General features: G+C 39.0%; 1 protein-coding gene across 1 annotated transcript in view; it reads right to left on the bottom strand.

The window, feature by feature from the left end:
* The window catches only part of ETNK1 (ethanolamine kinase 1), a 58,780-nt gene extending 44,326 nt beyond the window's left edge, over positions 1-14,454 (bottom strand). Inside the window, exon 1 of the mRNA XM_049882628.1 lies at positions 14,032-14,454. Coding sequence (XP_049738585.1) covers positions 14,032-14,187 — 156 coding nt within the window. The 5' untranslated portion in view covers positions 14,188-14,454. The remainder of the gene's footprint in view (positions 1-14,031) is intronic.
* Between the last annotated feature and the right edge of the window lie 2,526 nt (positions 14,455-16,980).

The following is a 16,980-nucleotide window of genomic DNA, read 5'->3' as shown; positions in this document are numbered from 1 at the left end:
CAACCGACCAAGAAGTAAAAGGGACATGAGTCACCCTCCTACTCAAAACAAAAAACAGACAAAATATACAAAAAAAAATAATTTTCATGAAAGCGAAAATCAGATGACAAAAAACAGTACCCCTAGAGAGATGGGAAACAAATGAATTGAGCCCTACAATTGTCCCAGCTTAACACCCTGCAAGAATTCCTAGACCCTAGTGCAGAGAGAGAAGCAGAACTCAGAGCCAGGTGGGCTCCTCAAGTTGAACAAATGAGACACAGTCCAAGAAGACTAAGACAATTAGAGTCTGCAGCACTGAGTACTGAAGTAGAGGGAAAATGAGAGAAGTTCTGAGTAATAATCCCACTGGGTAATAAGCAGAGTACTGACTGGCTCATCATATAAGGAAACTACCCCAAGCTAATGAAAGGACCATTCAAAAGCATAAGAGGAAAGAGTGCCTGACACTCACGATGGGCTAGGAATGGTGACTGTTCTACCACCCAGATGGAAAACTTCATGATTCATGGGTTAATCAGTAGAGTACTCTGAATGGTCTTGCGTCAGTCATGAATAATAATTAGCCCTAGAATAAATGCTGCACTGGCCCTGCCTCACAAATGTTAAACACAAGGCCCAAAAGATTCAAGCTATTTACAAGTACCTAACAGCATTCCAGAACAAAACTCAAAAATATTCACAGGACTACAAAAAAATATCCAATGCCTTAACAAAATATATTAAAAAAACGTTCTACATCCCACTTTGGTGAGAGGCATCTGGGGTTTTAAACGCTAGCAACTGGCCATCTAAGATGCATCAATTGGTTTCAACCCACCTGGAGCAATGGAGAATGAAGAACACCAAAGACATATGGTAAAGATGAGCCCAAGAGACAGAAAAAGCCACATACACCAGAGACTCTGAGACAGTGAGACAGGACTAGACTAGAGCAGAGCCAGCTGGCCCTTACCACCACCACTCCTCCACCTCACCAGCACAAAAACACAAAGGCCAGGAAAAAGTCAAGCAGGACAGAGAGTGGAATAAACAACCTGCCCTATTGGTACTGGTACTACTATAACCCACCTCCTAGAGATTAGAACAGAACACACACAGGCCCTGTGGGGAAAAATGTTCTGGCTGTGGGGTGGAACAAATTGAAATGTTCTAAGATGTTGCAAATAAACTGTTAATGTAGATCTTGCAGGACTCCACAGGTGCAGAGTGTGTGTAAAAGAAGGAAGAGCGACCACTGTTTGATCTTCCCATGCCCACCAAAGGGGATGATGTGGCAAAGGGAACGGGGGCACCAGCATCACATCCCATAATAAGTTTCATCAAGGGGAACCAAAGGATGTCCATCTTGAAGAAGCCCTGCGCGCACACCTGTATTTACATAAGCCAACCCCTTCTCCGAGATCTCCGCCCTTCCCCCCTCAAGAACCTCATGAATAAACATCAGGACCCCTCCTTGTTGAAACCCTTAAATACTTGGCTCTTATGCAAATCAGACAGACAATCTCTCTGCAGGTTCTAGCCCTGTCTCCTCTTGCTAGCTGCTAGCAAAATAAATTTGCTTGTGTGATTCTAGGCTGCCTCGATGGTCTTAATGGGCAGGACGAATCCAGTTGGGTTCAACCAAGGAAGGGGACCTCAGCAACAGCTCCATCAGCATGAGACCAGAAGAACTAGACAGTGCCCAGCTACCACCAAACACTGCCCTGACAGAGAACACAACAGAGAATCCCTGATGGAGCAGGAGAACAGTGGGATGCAGATCTTAAATTCTCATAAAAAGGCCTGGCTTAATGGTCTGACGAAGACTAGAGGGGCCTGGGAGGTTATGGTACCTGGACCCTTTGTTAGCCCAAGATTGGAACCATTCCTGAAGCCAACTCTGCAGACAGGAATTGGACTGGACTATAAGATAATGATACTGGTGATGAGTGAACTTCCTGGCTCAAGTAGACACATGAGGCTACATGGGCAACTCCTGTCTGGAGGCAAGATGAGAAGGAGAGGGTGACAGGAGCTAGTTGAATACAGGGTGGAGAGGAGGAACGTGCTGCCTCATTAGGAGGAGAGCAGCTAGAAGTACATAGCAAGGGGTATATAACTTTTCGTATGAGAGACTGACTTGATTTGTAAACTTTCATTTAAAGCACAATAAATAAATTAAAAAAAAAAATCCAATGCCTAACAGGGTAAAATTTACAATGTCTGGCATTCTATTAAAAATTACCAGGCACGCAACAAAGTAGGAAAATACAACCCATAACAAGGAGAAAAATCAATTAACTGAGATCAACACAGAGCTAGCACAGATGTTAGACTTAGCAGACAAAGACATTAAAACCATATTCTGTATATTCAAAGAGTTAAGTAGAGATATGGAATATATTTTTTAAAAGGACCAAATTAAACTTCTCAAGATATCTAGATTAGATTAACAGCAGATTAAATATTGCCAAAAATAAAAATAAAATCAGTGAACTTGAAGACAGCAATAGAAACTATATAATGAAACAGAGAGAAAAAAAGAGTTAAAAAAAGGAGAGAAAAGAACATCAGTGAGCTGAGACATTTTCAAATGATATAATATTCAGATTATTAGAGGCCCCTAAGGAGGAGATAAAGAGGAAATGATGGCCAAAATTTTTCTAAATTTGATGAAAATTTACAAACCTACAGATCCAAGAAGCTCAACAAGACATAAATACAAGAAACAAAGAAAACTACACCAAGGCACATCATTATGAAACTGCTCAAAATCAGAGATAAATCATCCAGTGGTACCAATTCTCTCATCCACTGTCAATTATCAGAAAGTCATCCTTGTCTCCTCCTTCTCCATCCATCCACACACCTGAAAAGTTTACTTCTTAAGGAATTCTTAAATTTTATTCTCATTGCCACCACTCTAATGCAGGACCCTGTCAATACCTGTACTTGTAGTTCTGGTAGTCCCCAATTTATGACAGGTTCCATTCTGACTACTCCATCGTAAATCAGTTCTAACATAAGCTGAATACTTTTTTTTTTTTTTTTTTAGTTTTCATTATTATTGCCTTTTATTCTCAGTGGAGCCCTGATGGCACAGTGGTTAAGAGCTATGGCTGCTAACAAAAGGTTGGCAGTTCAAATCCACCAGCTGCTCCCTGGAAACCCTATGGGGCAGTTCAACTCTGTCCTATACGGTCACTATGAGTCGGAACCGATTTGACAGCAACAGGTTATCATCAGTATCTCTATAAATTCAATCTTTGTCTTTGAGGGTTAAAAACATTACATACACACATCTGAGAGTGACATCTGAGAACGATAACATCAGCAAAGCAAATTCACGCTGCAACACTGCATGTAGTACATGTAGCTAATGATAAAATATAACAACAACAACAACAAAAAGAAGACGGTCACTAAGTGTGGTTAGTAGTAACCGGAATATGCCGTAAATCGGGACTATCTATATTGTAGTAGCCTCAGGTGGTACAGTTAAGCACTCAACTGCTAACTAAATAGTTAATGGTTCAGACCTACCAGAGGGCCTCAAAAGAAAGACCTAGTGATCTGCTTCCAAAAGGAGAGAAACAGCTAAACAGTCTTGAAAACCATCTGGAGCACAATCCTGCTCTGCAACACACTGATGTCACCATGAGTTGGAGTCAACTAGATGGCAACTGGTTTGATTTTTTTTTTAATAGCCTCACTGGTCTCTCTGATTGCCAGTCTAGTCAATCCTCCCTCCAAAAAACTCACTCTCCACGCTGCCAACAGAAGGCTCTATCTAAACATAAGTATGATCATGATGCTTGAAAATCAATGGCTCCACATTGCTTAGAGGATAAAGTCCAACCTCCTAGTAGTATTTACTCTGCCTGACAAACTCTTCCTTTCCTCATTTTACTAACCTCTAACTTGCTTTAAAATTCTAATGCAGGGGTTATCTGTCTTCTAGGAGACAGTCCCTAAACTAAGGAAAAAAAAAAATTTTTTTTTTTTCTTAGACTAAGAGAAGGCATAAATACTTCTCAGGGATCGTTAGTGCCGTATACATAGTCTTTACTGAAATGCATTGTAACATTTTGTAATAATATGTCACTCCATATTAAACTATGAGTTTCCCTGAGACTATCAAAATAAGGCTCAATAAATAAAGCAGAAAAACAGTAATATAAAACATTAGGGTCAAATACAAAAAAATAGTAATATGGCAGAAATAAAAAACAACCACACAAGCAATTACATTAAATGTAAATGAACTAAATAATAAAATCAAAATACTTATAGTATTTAAAAAAAAAACTATATGCTGCTTAAAAAAGACACAAAAGAAGAGTGATATAGCTATACAACATCAGACAAAACAGACCTTAATGAAATAACCCTAGAGATAAACAGGGACACTTTATAATGATAAAGGGACTGATCTACAAAGAAGATACAACAATTCCTAATTTATACACATCCAATAACACTTTCAAAATATGTATAGCAAAAACTGACAGAATTAAACAAATCTGACAATAATTGTGAGAAATGTGAACACATCTCTCAAGGGCTCATTTTTTAAAAGCAGGGAAAAAATCATTAAGTATGCAAAAGATCTAACAATAGAATTAAAAATCTGAATTGACATATACAGCATACCATATCCAACAACAGAATATATATCCCAAGTCTACATGAAACAATAACAAAATTGACTATAGGTTTGATTATAAAGCAAGCCTCAATAAATAGCAAAGGATTAAAATCTTCAGAGTATTTTCTCAAACTACAAGAGATATGAGCTAAACATCAATAACATACACACAACAAATACAAATTTAAAACCCCAATTCTCTGTAAATGAAGCAATGCCCATCTAAATCTGTGGGATGAAGAAAAACCACAACAGTAATTAGAAAACATTTTTAACTAAATGATAATAAAGGCATACCAAAACTTGTGGAAGACAGTTATAGCAGTGCCTGCAGAAACATGTAAATTCCTTAAATGTATTTGTTAAAAATAAGAAAGGAAGAAAATTAATGATCTAAGCTTCCAGCTCAAAAAAACTACAAAAAGAACAGCCAATTAATTAATCTTAAAGGGAAAAAAGGGATTAGGAAGGAAGTAATAAAGAGCAAATATCAATGAAATAGAAAAAAATCAACAGTCAAAAATCGTTCTTTTTAAAAATCAATAAAGCTGGTAACTTCTTGGCAAAAGCTATCAAGAAAAAAAAAAGACACGAATTATCACTTAATGCAAAAGGCCTACACTAGAGTACTAACTGAAAGGTTGGCAATTTGAATCCAAATAAATTTGCTTTATTTACTCGAGCTTCGAAATTATAGAAAGCTAGAAGGCAAAGATGGCATTGAAGAGTCTGCCACCTAATTGGGGAAAGGGGTGGGATGCTCAAACAACAGACGAAAACTGACTGTGAGGCCAGGATATTGGCCCAACCCCTAGTTGCTGGGGACCAAGGCCATATGAACACAGTGGGTAAAACGGAGTACAGCTGGAGAAGAAACCTTTTTGAATCTACTTGGCACCATAGCCTAATCAATGCACTATGATTCATGTGAAACTGTAAAAGGAGCAACATTTAAATTGGGAGGTTTGGGATCTACTGTTGATAGGGAAAATTTGGATGCAAATTAAAGGACTGAAACAGATGTTATGTAAGGTGATTGTCTCCTTCACCAGAACGTATTATTGAGACAGTTAATGAGATGAGATGAGAAAGCTTCCACTAGTTAGTACTGAAAAAAAAAGAAGACATGCAAATTCACCTTTTGGCCAGGATTAATTGACAATGCCAAAGGAGAACCTACAGAATTGCCAAACCTACACAGGTTGTTATTTGAAGCAATATAGAATATCTCCTGGGCAAAAAGAGGTAACAATGACATGTTAGAAGCTGCAGTGATATCAATGAACTTGAGTCACGTTAAGATCCCTGAAACATAACCCAATACGTCCTTTCAATGTGACACTGTTCTGCAACTAGAAAAAACAAAAAATTGGTGCCAAAATACAAATGACAAAAATATTAAATGCTACTTAACTACTATAAAAGCACTTTAGTCCTTAAATGATTAAGATACCAAGTGGCAGAAAACACTTTTGACATGCGTTTATGGTCCACGATGACCCTGATGAACTCCTGAGTTCAAGTGAACAAGCTTCCTCAGGATAATAAAATGGCAAAGACAAGTTATAATGATTCATTAAAATGAAGGTTATCAGACCTAGACATGGGAAATGTAACACATATCAGTTAACTGTTTTACGGAAGAATCTACTGGCTATCACTGTAACATAAAATAACAAAATTAAAAATAATGTAAAAGCAAAGTACTATTTTCATATACCCAAATAACAAAATTTTTAAGATGTGATATCGAGTTGGACAAGGTATAAGAAAAAAAGATACTCAACTTTTTTTTTTAAATAGAAATTAGTACAACTTTCATGACAATTTAGCAGATCTATTAAATATGCAACAGCCACAAAAATGAGCTCAAACATATCAAAGACCATGAATCTCGCACAGGACTAAGCCATGTTTCATTCTGTTATACATAAGGTTGCCATGAGTCAAGGCTGATGCCAAGGCAACTAACAACAACAGCACTAAATGCACAAACACAGTTTTTGACCTTTTAATTCCACTAACAGGAATTTACTCTCTGGATATACTTAGAAAGTTGTCCAAAATATATGTACAAAAGCTGATCACTGCAACACTGTTTTTCATAGCCAAAAAATAGAAACAACTCCAATGTTATTAAAAAAAAAAAATGACTGAAGCCATTCCCAGAGGTCACTTTTCATCCAAATAACAGGCTGGCTTATAAATAAACAATATCACCTGTGAGTACTGTACTCCCCTAAATAATCAACCATGTGAGACCAAACAGTCAACAACATCAACCCTACAGCAAAGATGAGAAGGTAAGGAGAGGCAGGGAAGCTAGATTAATGGAAACAGAACGAACAGAATAGAAATACAGGTAGTTCCCTACTTATGACAGGGTTCCATTCCAAAGACTCCATCGTAAGGCAGTTCTGAAGTAAGCTGAATACCTTTTTTCTTTTTTAAAGTTTTCATTTATTACCACTATCTTTATAAATCCAATCTTTGAACATCTGCAAGTGAACATCTGAGAATGATAACATCAGCAAATTACATGCTGTAGCATTGTATGTAGTACATATTACTTACCAACGATAAGATCTACCCCCTCCAAAAAAAAAAAAAAAAAAAACAGTCATAAGTGCGATTCATTGGGTGCACTGTAACTCAATTACATCATAAATCGGGCCCTGTATGTTAAACGCATTAAGGTCCTTTTACAAAAGACTACATGAACATGAAATAAGTTAATTTTATTATTTATCACATTATTAAAACTGGGAAAATTCCATTTCCTGTTATCCATTAAAGAAAAACAACTTTTCTGACAGGGAAAAAATTTTTGGCTACGACAAATCCGATCAGCATCTAATCTCTAAAATCTAGAAGATACTGCAAAACCTTAACAACAAAAGGACAAATAACCCAATTAAAAAATGGGCTAAGGATACGAACAGGCACTTTACCAAAGACGACATTCAGATGGCTAACAGATACATGAGGAAATGCTCACGATCATTAGCCATTAGAGAAATGCAAATCAAAACTACAAGGAGATACCATCTCACCCCAACAGGGCTGGCATTAATCCAAAAAACACAAAATTATAAATGTTGGAGAGGTTGTGAAGAGGCTGAACACTTATACACTGCTAGTGGGAATGTAAAATGGTACAACCACTTTGGAAATCGATTTGGCACTTCCTTAAAAAGCTGGAAATAGAACTCCCATACAAGCCAGCAATCCCCACTCCTTGGAATACATCCTAGAGAAATAAGAGCCTTCATATAAATAGATATATGCACACCTATGTTCACTGCAGCACTACTTACAACAGCAAAAAGATGGAAACAACCAAGGTGCCCATCAATGGATGAATGGATTAACAAATCATGGTATATTCACACAATGGAATACTACACAACAATAGAGAACAACGATGAATCCGTGAAACATCTCATAACATGGAAGCATCTGGAAGGCATTATGCTCAGTGAAATCTGTCAGTCGTGAAAAGACAAACACTGTATCAGACCACAATTTTAAGAACTCAAGAAAAGGTTTAAACACAGAAGAAAACATTCTTTGATAGATATGAGGATGGGGAGGGGGGAGGGGTATTCATTAATTAGATAGTAGAAAAGAATTATTTTAGGTGAAGGGAAGGACAACACACAATACAGGGGAAGTCAGCACAACCAGAATAATCCAAAAGCTAAGAAGTTTCCTGAATACAACCAAACACTTCCAGGGACACAGCAGCAGGGGCGGGGGTCTGGGGACCATTTTTCGGGGGACATCTAGGTCAACTAGCATAACAAAGTGTATTAAGAAAGTGTTCCACATCCCACTTTGGTGAGCGGCATCTGAGGTCTTTAAAGCTAGAAAGCAGCCATCTAAGATGCATCAATCGGTCTCAACCCACCTGGAGCAAAGGAGAATCAAGAACACCAAAGATACAAGGAAAATATTAGCCCAAGAAAAAGAAAGGGCCATGTAAGCCAGAGATTCCACTGGCCTGAGACCAGAAGAACTAGAAGGTGTCTGACTACCACCACCAACTGCCCTCACAGGGAACACAACAGAGAATCCCTGATGGAGCAGGAGAGCAGTGGGATGCAGAACTCAAATTCTCGTAAAAAGACCAGACTTAATGATCTGACTGAGACTGAGGGACCCAAGAGGTCATGGCCCCCGGACTCTCTGTTAGCCCAAAACTAAAACCATTCCCAAAGCCAACTCTCTTCAGACAAAGATTAGACTGGACTATAAGACAAAATACTACTGGTGAGGAGTGTACTTCTTAGGTCAAGCAGACACATAAGACTATGTGGGCAGCTCCTGTCTGGAGGCAAGATGAGAACGCACAGGGGGAAAGGAGTGGATTGGATGGACATGGGGAATACAAGGTGGAGAGGAGCAGTGTGCTGTCACACTGCAGGGAGAGCAACTAGGGTCATAGAACAATGTGTGTTTAAGTTTTTGTATGAGAAACTGACTTGAATTGTAAACTTTTGCTTAAAACACAATAAAAAAAAGGAAAAAAAACTTTTCATTTTTATTACCTTTTGCTTCTCCCATACATAACTGACATAGTTGCAGTCATTTAAAAAAAAAAAAACAAACAGATGCTGTCGAGTAGATTCCAACTCATGGTGAACTCGTGTGTCAGAATAAAACAGTGCTCCTTAGGGTTTTCAATGCTGATTTTTTGGAAATAGATCTCCAGATCTTTCTTCCAAAGCACATCTGTACGGACTCAAACTTCCAACTTTTCGATTAGCAGCTGAGTTAATCCTTTGCACCACCCAGGGATTCTGTTTCTTTGTATACAAACGTAAATTGTCCTATATTCAGCTGTTTAATATATCTTAGATATCCTTCCATGTCAGTATACACGGAAGTCCATGCCTCATTCTTTACACTACAGGCAGTTCCTTGACTTAGGACGTATTCAAGTTACAGCAAACCACACTTATGACCATCTTTTTTTTTTGTACATCTCATTGTTAGTAACATGTACTACATACAATGTTAAAATATATCTTAGTTTTCATGTGATGTTTCCACCCCCCAAATAAAGATTGGATTTACAAAGATACCGATAATAAAAGGCAATAATAATGAAAACTAAAAACAAGGTATTCGACCTGTCAGAATTTGCTTATGACAGAGTCACCAAAATGTAGCCCCACTGTAAGTCAGAGACTACCTGTACTATTTTCTCAGAGAATTTACTATGCAAAAAAATGAGTATTTCAAGTTTTGTTTTTTAACTTAAAAAAAAAAAAAACTGTGATTACCACTAGGGGGAGGGTTAGAACCAGGAAGGAAAATGGAGATGGTCTGGGTTGCTGGTAATATTTTATCTCTTTACCTGAGTGGGGGTTACACAGGTATTTGTTTATAACAATTCATCTTTTATACATTTTTCTGTGTGTTTCTATCTCAGTTTTTAAAAGGATGCTAAAAATGCATCTACTTACAGCCTATCTGATATATCAAAGAGTAAAATAACTCATCATAAGACAAACAAAATCAAGAGGAATACAACCTCCGGTTCCTTAAAGACAGATCTGTATTACTTCCCTATCTTTGTCACTCACCAAAAAATTTAAAAGCTTCCCTCTTCCCTCACCTGCAAGCAATTAACCAGTCCTGCAGCTTTATTTTCTGAAATGTCAAATCCATCCCTTATTTCCACCTCCAAGGCCACTGTACCTCTTGTCTGGACTAACATAGTCTTCTCTCCTAGGTTAAGTCTTCCTCAAACTTTAATGCAATCCACAGAAATATATTTATCAGTCGATTTAGTATCTACTTCGTTTATATAAAACTAAATCAAGCTTCACAAAACAATACTTACCTTACTATTTGCAAGGCCCTCTAATCTATCCTATTTTAACTCATCTTTTAAAACTATACTAGTCTCAACCAGAAGCCCTGGTGGTGCAATGGTTGAGAGCTCGGCTACTAACCAAAAGATCAGCAGTTCGAATTCACCACCCACTCCCTGGAAACTCAATGGGGCAGTTCTACTCTGTCCTATAAGGTCGCTATGAGTTGGAATCGACTCAACAGTAACAGGTTTGTTTTTTTTTGTTTTTGTTTTTCTTTTAAGTCTCAACCCACTATACTGATTTAGCATCATATCAGTAGATGGTGACAACCAGTTTCAAAACCGTTATCCTAAATAATCGCTTATTCCCTAAATTCCAAACACTTACCTCAACCAACGCATTCTCCACATTGCAGCCCGTCACTTCTTTAAAAAACACATGATATAACTCACCTGCTTAAAAGCCTTCAGTGACTTCCCATTATGCCCTAGATAATAAAATGCCAATTCCTTAACAATATATAAAATCTTCATATTTAATCCCTCTCCCCCAAAATCACTCCCACTTTCTTCCACCAAAAATACTCATAGACTAGTTTCTATGCCTTTATGAAAGTTTTCTTTTCCCCGAAATATCTCCCCCTTTCTGTCTGACCAATTTATCTTTCCTTCAAACATCAGTGCTCCTCCTGTACGAAGCCTTCCCTCTTACATTCTTCCATGTAGTCCTTGTGCTAGAGTTACCTTACAAAGAAGCTGTTAAAAATTAGCATCATGCCTAATACAAAGAAATACATGTCAGAATTAGTGACTTTTAGGAGTTTACAATTCTGTCTGTTGGTGTCCCTAGGTGATGCAAACTGTAACACACTGCTTATCAAAAGGTTAAAGGTTTGAGTCCACCCAGGAGTGCCTGGGAAAAAAAGATCTAGAGATCTATTTCTGAAAAATCAGCCACTGAAAATTCTACGGCGCACAGGTCTACTCTGACACACATGGGGTCACCAGGAGTCAGAGCTGAATCGAGGGGACCTGGATAAACTCCAAGAAGCTCACCACCTCCTTTATGCGTCACTCTTCTAATCTTGTAAGGATAGCAAAACCAAATTAAACTTATTAAAAATCTGGGTAAAATGAGTTATATTCTTCCATGTACCTGTTAAGTTTTGAGCAAAGATTAGACATGCCATCATTTTGACTGCACAGAAGTCTTTTTTGCTCACTTCTGGATTTTCTGACATGCTCTAGATAGTTCAGTTTGCAGGAGTTCTCTCCTGGTAAAGCAAGTACTACTATAGTAAGTTTCTGAGACATGTTTAAACATATTTTAAATCACAAATATTTTAGGGAAAAAAAACTGTGAGGGAAAAAATGGGCTATATTACTGTTATCCAACTATTTTAAAATTATGTATGCTATAATCTGTTGACTACATTACATACCTCCCCTTCTGAAATCTGAGGCATGATTTTTACCTTGTTCAATAAAAAGACTCTAAAGAAAAATTAAAGAGAAACTAGTTTGTTCTGTAAACCTTCATCTAAAGTACAAGAAAGAAAAATTCCGTTGAGATTTACTAGGTAAATTCTCAAGTGTCATAAGAGTTTGTGATGACTTAGAATGTGAGAAGTCAGATCTACTGAATGGAGAGACAAATCAATTGAGTTTAGCAGATGTCCCAGCTTCTATCAAAAGCTTTGCTTACACTTGAAGAGAACACATTTCTAACTAGTAATCCCCCTTTTAGGGCAAAATACCAAAAAAAACAAAAACAAATCCAGTTGCCCTTGAGCTCATTGCTGTGACCCCAGGGCAGATAAGAACTGCCCCCAAAGAGCAAAATAAATGGTAGTATTTATCTTCACTTACAAATAAATACATCAGAAATTTGAATTATGATTCAAAGGTCATAAAGTCAAAAACTGCCAGATAGACAGAAGCCAAGATTCAAACACAAGTAGTTACTTCCCAACAATCAGAAAGAATTTGATATTGCTACATTTTGTCCTTTTCTACCTGAGTTTCACCTAAAAGGGGGATAATTCCTACCTAATATGGTTGTTCGGGGGATTAAATGATAAAAAAGAGTACCTAACCCACAGCCTGCCACACAGTATTATTGCTATTATTACTGCTCTGCGGGCAAATACATCAATAAAAATTATAGTCTTCAAGGCTGTCGCACTTTAAAGACTGCTTAAAAAGTAACATGGTTTTCCAGTAATGAAGTTTACCAGAAAGTAACACCACCTTTAATAATATCTGTATGACTGAATATAAATCATTTCAATAAATTTTAAAAAGTATAATAAATGATCAAATAATTTAATAAATAATAAACTAAGGAGATACTGAGTCTCAATCTTTTAATTAAAAGATATATGTCATATTAATTCTTTTTATTACACGTGGGAAACATTTTGGATTACTATCATAGGTACTTAGTTGAAAAACACTCCCTCAAAATTTTGAAATTTTTTCTCAACAAATTTTTTTCCAAAACATGAGTCCTTTTAATTTGTTGAAAACTCTTCCTGGCAATAAAAACTGAAACTAACACCCTGAAACCCCAAGTGTCAGCAACTATTCTGGGCCCTAGGTGGCTAGTTTAGCAAAGAATGTAAGTTAACTGTTGAGGCAACAACCATTACTGAATAATTAACAAAACAGGGCCAATGATTTGTCTACTTTAAGTAAATGTTCTTACATTATTGTTCAGATTTGAAATAAACCCCAAATATCTCAGCCTTTAAAATTATTTTCCATGTTTGTTGGCAAGAGAAAAGGAGAAAACTTCTTGAACTTCGAAAGCTAAAAATGAATTGGTATTTAAAATAAATTTCATGCATAGTAAATCATAACTCTCAAATTTATTAGAAAACTCCTAGGTTCTTGGTGATTTTTTTCCCCTCCCGGTTTTTTGACTCTCTATGAATAAATACAGTGGCTCAAGAAAGGGACTATTCACAGAAGCCACTGTTCATTCTAACACCAGGTATTGTTAATTTTACTAATGAAAAAATTCTGAAATGTCGATTTAAATAACATAGCGTGTGTAGTGCTACCTAAGAACCCCATCTAGCAATGCATGGCCATGGTTATTACTTTGGAATGCAGTACTCTCGCCAATCGAAGGATTTGAGAAAATAAAATGCAGGGTGAGGCATCAATGGGAGCAAAGCAAAGGGGGAGGGGAGGGAAAGGAAAAGATTACAGGGGATTAATTACTACATTATTCGTGAAAAGAGGGGAGAAGGTTGCTTGGGCCTATTAGCGAAGACCCCTTCAAGGGGAGTAAAAACGGGTTCATTTTGCAGTTAGATTGGTCAACAGGAATCTTCCCGGTGTGGAGATGGTTGCGTCACTTACGTAGCCGCTTCTAGAAAGAGAAAATTTGCCCTCAGGACATCAATAGAACTGTGAAGGAAGGGGGAGTGACCTTCCCAAGTGTGACGGATTAAACACTGGGTCACTTTCCAAAAGGCTGAGGAATGAGACGTCCCCGTAGGTATTCCCCGGTCATCGGGAATTAGGAGGGATTGTGGTGAGAAACCCAGGGCTGATGCGTGGGCGTTACCTGCAGGGTCACCTCCTGGGGGTCCCAGTGCGGTCGCAGGTGCTCCAGGAGGCTCAAGGCCCCCTCCCGACAGCGCTGCTCCTCCTGATCCTGAACCGTGACATTCAGCTTGGGCACCTCCGGGGAGCCGGGTGGGACGTGGATGTAATTGGCCATGGCCCAGGCGACGGCGGAGACTACTACAACGACGACGGCGACGGCGACCACGAGAACGGCGGGCGCCGACAGGCTGGTGGATCCTTCCGTCCCGGGGCGCCCTCGAGGGAGGGCTGGGGGCGCTCAGACTGGCGGATTAGCTGTAAGAGAACAGCTGGAGCCGACACACTCGCCGACCCGGCTCTGGACAGCAACTGAACTGAGCCGAGGTAGCACACGGGGAAAATTCCTTTTGGCTGCGCTTGACCGCCGGACACCGCACAGCATGCCGGGACTGGCCTGACGCTGGCGTCACGCGAGGGGCGGGGCCTCCGCTTGCGTCAGGGGAAGAGACTGAGTTTCTAACCCCCAGCACAATGGGCTGCAGTCTTTTCGCTCGGTTACCCTCCCGTTACCAAGCGCTCTACCCTTTGCGCTGCTAGTCTGAAAAGCGCAGGGATCCTCCTGGAGAAGGAGTGATCCGTGCCAAGATCCACAGAACATTGAAACGTTAGCCCCCTGATTAGGAAGGTCGTGGGGCTCTGGGCCTGAGTTTGGGCTGAGTTTTTCTGGGAGGTAAGGGGCACGTCCTGAAATAACCCTGGGATCACACCATGAATTTGGCCTGAGACTTCAGCTGGATTAGCTGGGTCGCCTTGATCCCAGATCTGCTATGAACTGTGGACCACTAGCTTGGTTGGCAACTAAATACCCATTAACAGTATACTGAGATCATGGCATTTGAGACAAAGTTAAGATTTGGGGGTAAGAGAACGACAACACTTAAACGGTTATTTTTAAAGTAGGATGTTTGACTATACTGAGAACTATGCAAGGCCGAGAGGAACAGATGAGAGTCTGGGGTGAAAATACAAAGGAGGAAAAAGAAAACAGATTTGAGGCTCAGAACTAGAGTTCATGTATGAGGTGTTAGAGTATCCCCTACTGGGCCCTAGGGGCTCACGACTACTACCTTAAAACCTTTAGTCTCAATTTCACATAGTAACTATTTCCCGTATTAAGGGAATGCTGGAAGCTGCATAAGCCACAAGTGAATTATTGAGACCTCTTAGTTTTCCTTATGATAGAGGAAAATGGACTAGGATTTGGCCTCTTAATCTGTCTTCCCTGCAGCACTTAAACCCCAAACCCATTGCCGTGAGTGGATTCCTACTCATAGTGACCCTATAGTACAGAGTAGAACTGCTCCATAGGATTTCCAAGGTTGTAATCTTTACAGAAGCCCACTGCCACATCTTTCTACACAGAGTGGCTGGTGGGTTTGAAGAGCTGACCTTTCAGTTTGGAGCCAAGTGCTTAACCACCGCACCGCCAGGGTTTCTTCTGCAGCACTTAACCCAAACCAAACCTACTGCCGTGGAGTCGACTGCAACCCATAGTGAATTCTATGGGACAGAGTAGAACTGCCCTATGGAGTTTCCAAGGAACACCTGGTGGATTTGAAATGCTGACGTTTTGGTTAGTAGCCTCTGCAGCACTTAGTACACAGTAAATACATTCGTTTGTGGTAAACTGAATCACTAACTGGACTCAGCTTAAGTAACATTCAAATTTTTATAATTACCTCATTAACATAAGTCTACATTCTGATTGCTTGGGAAGAATCTGTTTATCTGTGTAAATCACAAAATAAATAGCTCACCATCAATAACAATAAAAGAACTCTTTGAAGTGTTAAAAAGCAAAGATGTCACATTGAGGACCAAGGTGCACCTGACCCAAGCCATGGTATTTTCATTTGCCTCATATGCATGTGAAAGCTGGTTAATGAATAAGGAAGACTAAAGAATGATGCCTTTGAATTATGGTGTTGGCGAAGAATATTGAATATTGAATATACCATGGACTGCCAGAAGAACAAACAAATTTGTCTTAGAAGAAGTATACCCAGAAAGCTCCGTAGAAGTGAGGATGGCGAGACTTCACCTCATATACTTTGGATGTGTGATCAGGAGGGACCAGTCCCTGGAGAAGGATATCATGCTTAGTGAAGTAGAAGGTCAGCGAACAAGAGGAAGACCCTCGACAGAGTGGCTGCAACAGTGGGCTCAAACATAGCAGCAATTGCGAGGATGGCACAGGACCAGGCAATGTTTCATTCTGTTGTACATAGGGTCACTACGGCAAAAACAGATTGGCAAAGACTTTGAGATCTGATAAAGCCAAGTGTTCATTACTACTGGAAAAGTAAAGAAAAAAATAATGACAATTTTGGATAATAATTTTGCAATATTCAATAAAGATGAATATTTAATAAAGCTGGAGATGGAAAACCAAAAGGGAAGAACACGCTCAGCGTTTCTCAAGCTGAAAGAACTGAAGAAAAAATTCAAGCCTTGAGTTGCAATAATGAAGGATTCTATGGGAAAAATATTAAACAACGCAGGAAGCATCGAAAGAAGATGGAAGGAATACACAGAGTTATTATACCAAAAAGAATTAGCCGATGTTCAACCATTTCAAGAGGTGGCATATGATCAGGAACCGATGGTACTGAAGGAGGGAGTCCAAGCTGCTCTGAACGCATTGGCGAAAAATAAGGCTCCAGGAATTGATGGAATATCAACTGAGATGCTTCAACAATCAGATGCAGTGCTGGAGGTGCTCACTCATCTGTGCCAAGAAATATGGAAGACAGCGTCCTGGCCAACTGACTGGAAGAGATCCATATTTATGCCTTTTCCCAAGAAAGGTGATCCAACCAAATGTGGAAATTAGAGAAAAATATCATTAATATCACCTGTAAGCAAAATTTTGCTGAAGATCATTCAAAAACGGCTGCAGCAATATATT

The sequence above is a fragment of the Elephas maximus genome, chromosome 4 (genome assembly GCF_024166365.1).
Source record: "Elephas maximus indicus isolate mEleMax1 chromosome 4, mEleMax1 primary haplotype, whole genome shotgun sequence".
NCBI classification, from domain to species: Eukaryota; Metazoa; Chordata; class Mammalia; order Proboscidea; family Elephantidae; genus Elephas; species Elephas maximus.
This window is presented reverse-complemented; position numbering and strand designations above follow the sequence as displayed.